This window comes from Asparagus officinalis, chromosome 5 (genome assembly GCF_001876935.1).
Source record: "Asparagus officinalis chromosome 5, Aspof.V1, whole genome shotgun sequence".
In the NCBI taxonomy this organism is placed as follows: Eukaryota; Viridiplantae; Streptophyta; class Magnoliopsida; order Asparagales; family Asparagaceae; genus Asparagus; species Asparagus officinalis.
Genome location: NC_033798.1, coordinates 128398538 through 128402335, shown reverse-complemented (window position 1 = coordinate 128402335; position 3798 = coordinate 128398538). Strand labels below are relative to the sequence as shown.

At 33.5% G+C, this 3798-nt stretch overlaps 1 protein-coding gene across 1 annotated transcript in view; it reads right to left on the bottom strand.

Annotated features, from left to right (window-relative positions):
• LOC109841278 overlaps positions 244-3798 on the bottom strand; it is a 5198-nt gene continuing 1643 nt past the window's right edge. Inside the window, exons 2-4 of the mRNA XM_020410196.1 lie at positions 3221-3406; positions 3020-3059; positions 244-715 (exon numbers count right to left, since the gene is read on the bottom strand). Of these exons, the coding sequence (XP_020265785.1) occupies positions 654-715; positions 3020-3059; positions 3221-3406 (288 nt within the window). The 3' untranslated portion in view covers positions 244-653. The remainder of the gene's footprint in view (positions 716-3019; positions 3060-3220; positions 3407-3798) is intronic.

The following is a 3798-nucleotide window of genomic DNA, read 5'->3' as shown; positions in this document are numbered from 1 at the left end:
AGTAGTCGTGTACAGGGCACTCTCGGGTGCGGTTTTTGCTCTAAGGAGCCCCTATGGGCTGTGGTTGCAGATTTGCAGTTCATAACCGAGCATCGTGCAAGGGAATAACTGCAGCATTTTATGAACTAGTAACTTCCCCAGAGAAAATTCGAGTACGCGACTCTAGTAAACTCCAGGAAAGTAGATGTTACAAATACTACTTATGGTACCAACACAGAGAAGATGAAAAACTTTTAAGAGACGTTTATATCATCACAATCATTACCAAAAATGAACCGGTACATAAAAATACGCGATGGCTGGAACAAATATACCTGGTTGCTATGATTCACTACAAGAGCGCTCCAAAGATTGCCCATTTTATCTAAATCAACCATGTTTGGGTAATTATCATACCTACAAAGCAACATGAGTGGCTTTGTCCTAACTATCAAATAAAGAGAAACAACATTTGTGAAAACCTTGTCGTCGCATGCTCCTCCGCTCAAGTTTTGTCATGACAAATCATTGTAGTTTTGACTCATCATTATTAATGTTGACATGTAGGCAAGGTCAAAACATAATTCTGGATTAACACATGTCCCATATTTCACGCATCATTTTCACACAAAACACCTTCAAAGCAAAAGCTGTCCCATTATACTTTGCCTCTATCATGAGAATGGGGTGTAATCTTCTACACGAGCAATGCAGACTTCCTCAAACTCATTATCATCTGGAAAAATAAAAATAATAAGTTAGATCATCAGAGGAATGGAACGGAATAAGCATTCAAAAATAATTAATGTTATTACATAATAAACTACTCATTAATATTAGAAAAAGAAAGCCTGACTAAATTCAATTTTTCTATCAATGTCGAAAATAACAATAAAGCATAACGTAACGCTCTACCTCCTGTTAAGGGTTAAATAAAAAAAAAGGCATAAAAAACGTAACGCATAACGCATGTTATTTTGTTTATACTTATTTGTATATTTTATAAATACAAACTACTCACGATGATTTTAATAATTAGAATCATCAAAATTTTCGAACATAACACCACAATTAGGACCAAAATATTTTCTTACTCTTTAATTAAAAAAATATATATAAAGATGTTCATAATAATTTTAATAATTAGGAACAAAATATTATAATATAAAAATATTTTAATAAAAATTCTTTAATTTAATACAAGTTATATAAATTTACTAGGAAGTACCACAATCAAATACTCAAATATATAATCATCAATTTATAGCTCGTTCATACCTAAATTTGTTTTATCAGTCATATTCCTAATTTCACAATCACATAATGATGTCACCAAAACTAGACATGAAAACTTAACAAACAATTCAAAAGTAACTATTTAACTACTTCAAGTTTTAAGTACTAGAACTTATATTGAAATAACGTAAGTTATATTGAAACGACACATATTATATTGATATGATGGAAGTTATATCGAAATAACACATATTATATCGTAATAACGTTGAGTTATGATATATCTGAGTTATTTCATAAAGTCACTTAGTATTCAAGGCATGTCAGGTTACATAACGCAACATAACAAGTTAGTAACGGTTTTTTTCAACAATGGTATTAGTATAGGATTTTATTACAAGTGAAGTGGGAATCTAGGGGAGGGCCTTTTTATTGAATAATAAAGACTAGACAACTATCCCTACTCTCGGTAGCTTATGAGTTTACGTCCATCCCTGGTCAGGCACCATCATGGAGTGGGAATCTAGGAAAAAAGATAACATACTGACCTTTTGTCTATGAACTAAAACAAATAGTGTAATTCCTAGTTCCTAGTGTATCACTAGCTGGGATAAACATCCAAAACGAGAAAAGCATGACGAGGACTTCCAACGTGCTCAGAAGTTCAGCATTGGGGAGTAATTTGTTTGAAACTCGGAAAGATTCAGAAACTTTGGGAGTTGCTGGGCATAAGTTCTGAATGGGATCCTGTAGCTATAAACTTATTACCTGTAATTTATATAATATTTGATTCATGTTATCACAGCCACATCAAATAGTAGAGTGGTGAAATCATTCTCACTGTAAGGATCAGTTTGAAAGCTGGTCAAAGCTATTTAAAAGGGGAAAAAAGAGAACAGAAGCCCTAGAATGCAGTTTCTTCTTGTGTCTTATTGAATAATTCATGTTCAGTCCATAAAACATGCAGAGCCATAATTTTGTAAGCTTATTCTTTGCTTCCCAGATTTGCACTGTCATGAACTTTTTTGGATAATTCATCAATGTATGAATAGTTAATTACGTGAAAGCATCTGTGTTTTGTTCATTGCATTACATAAAAATTAACAGTTCAACAGAGATGTATAGGGAATTAATTATTGAAATTACTCCTCTTTCCATCAAACTATCTGTAAAGAGTAACTGTTTGTAAGAGATTCCACGTTTGTAGAACAGATTGTATGCAATCGCCAGCAATTATATTTACTGAAGTGGATTTGGAACTAATTGCCAATTACTGTAATCTATGTGATTTACCTACCTAAAACCTTTGTATTAGTCTCAACACAATTAATCAAACAAAGGGATATGCTCAATGTGTTCATACAAGGATACTATGACAAGATAAATATTAACCTTCACAAAAGAATTTTAAAAGAGCTAAATCCGTTCTGCTGTGCTGCCTATCTCATTGGTTAGCTAAAAGCCTAAAACGGAGGAACACATAGACAAGCAATATTATTTTGGTCATGAGCATAATTTTATCGGTAAAGCTTTTTTTCCATCCAAATTGCAAATTAGAACTTCTTACATGCAACTCCCAGTCACCAAAGAAAATATTGTTACCAACAAACTTCTAATATCAGGGATGAGATAACTAATTGCCATGGTTTGAACACAACCCAGAATATTGCTACTGCTGTCACCTCCAATACAATGAAAGCAAGAGAATTGACAGGTCGTATATGTATATGATTAAGTGCAGAGAAGTTTGCTAACAACACATAAAATATCAAACTACTAAAACAAATAGATCAGGGTACAATACCTTTTCTTATGCTCAACCCCACAATAGCATCATTTTCAACCTGTGAGAAAGCATCACATACATTTAGCATGGAATACAGACACTTTATTAGTCATCTCTTCATCCACAACATTTTAACTCAAAAAGGACAAAAGTAAACCTTCATCAACAAGGCAACAGGAACTATGCATAACTATATCATGAGTACTAAAACCACAATACCTTCTGATCTGCTAATGTCTTCGAATCATCCAAAACCTCGTTAGTGGATACCAAGGTTAACCGTTGATTATTGCTTGTTTGATCAATTAATCCCTGTAACTTCTGCTTAATTTCTAAAGTTGTTTCAGTTGGATCACACTGCACAAAGTAGGTCACCTTGTTGCGCTTTACACGAATATACATAGCCTGTGTTGTGTTAAAGGTAGTGTCATGAGATGACAAAGACAGTATTAAGCAGTAAATCCACAGGGCAATATCTAAGAAACAATAAAATATAACGAGCACTCCATTCAATGTCCTATGCATATAGCAAGCAGACTAAATATGCAATAGCTACATGCAGCAGTTCCCTTTGAGGGCAGACATAAACAACACTATTACATGTGGGAGTATTAGAAGAGAAACATGTGTGCACGTGTGAGTAAAGTATGAGTGAAACAGAATTTATGTATAGATTTTTGATGAGGTTTAATCTATCAACTAGATAATCGATAACTATCAACCTAGACAGCTTATCAAAGTGGAGGAACTGCAGTCCATGAAACATTTGGTGTTGGCACAGATAAAGTTCGCACGAC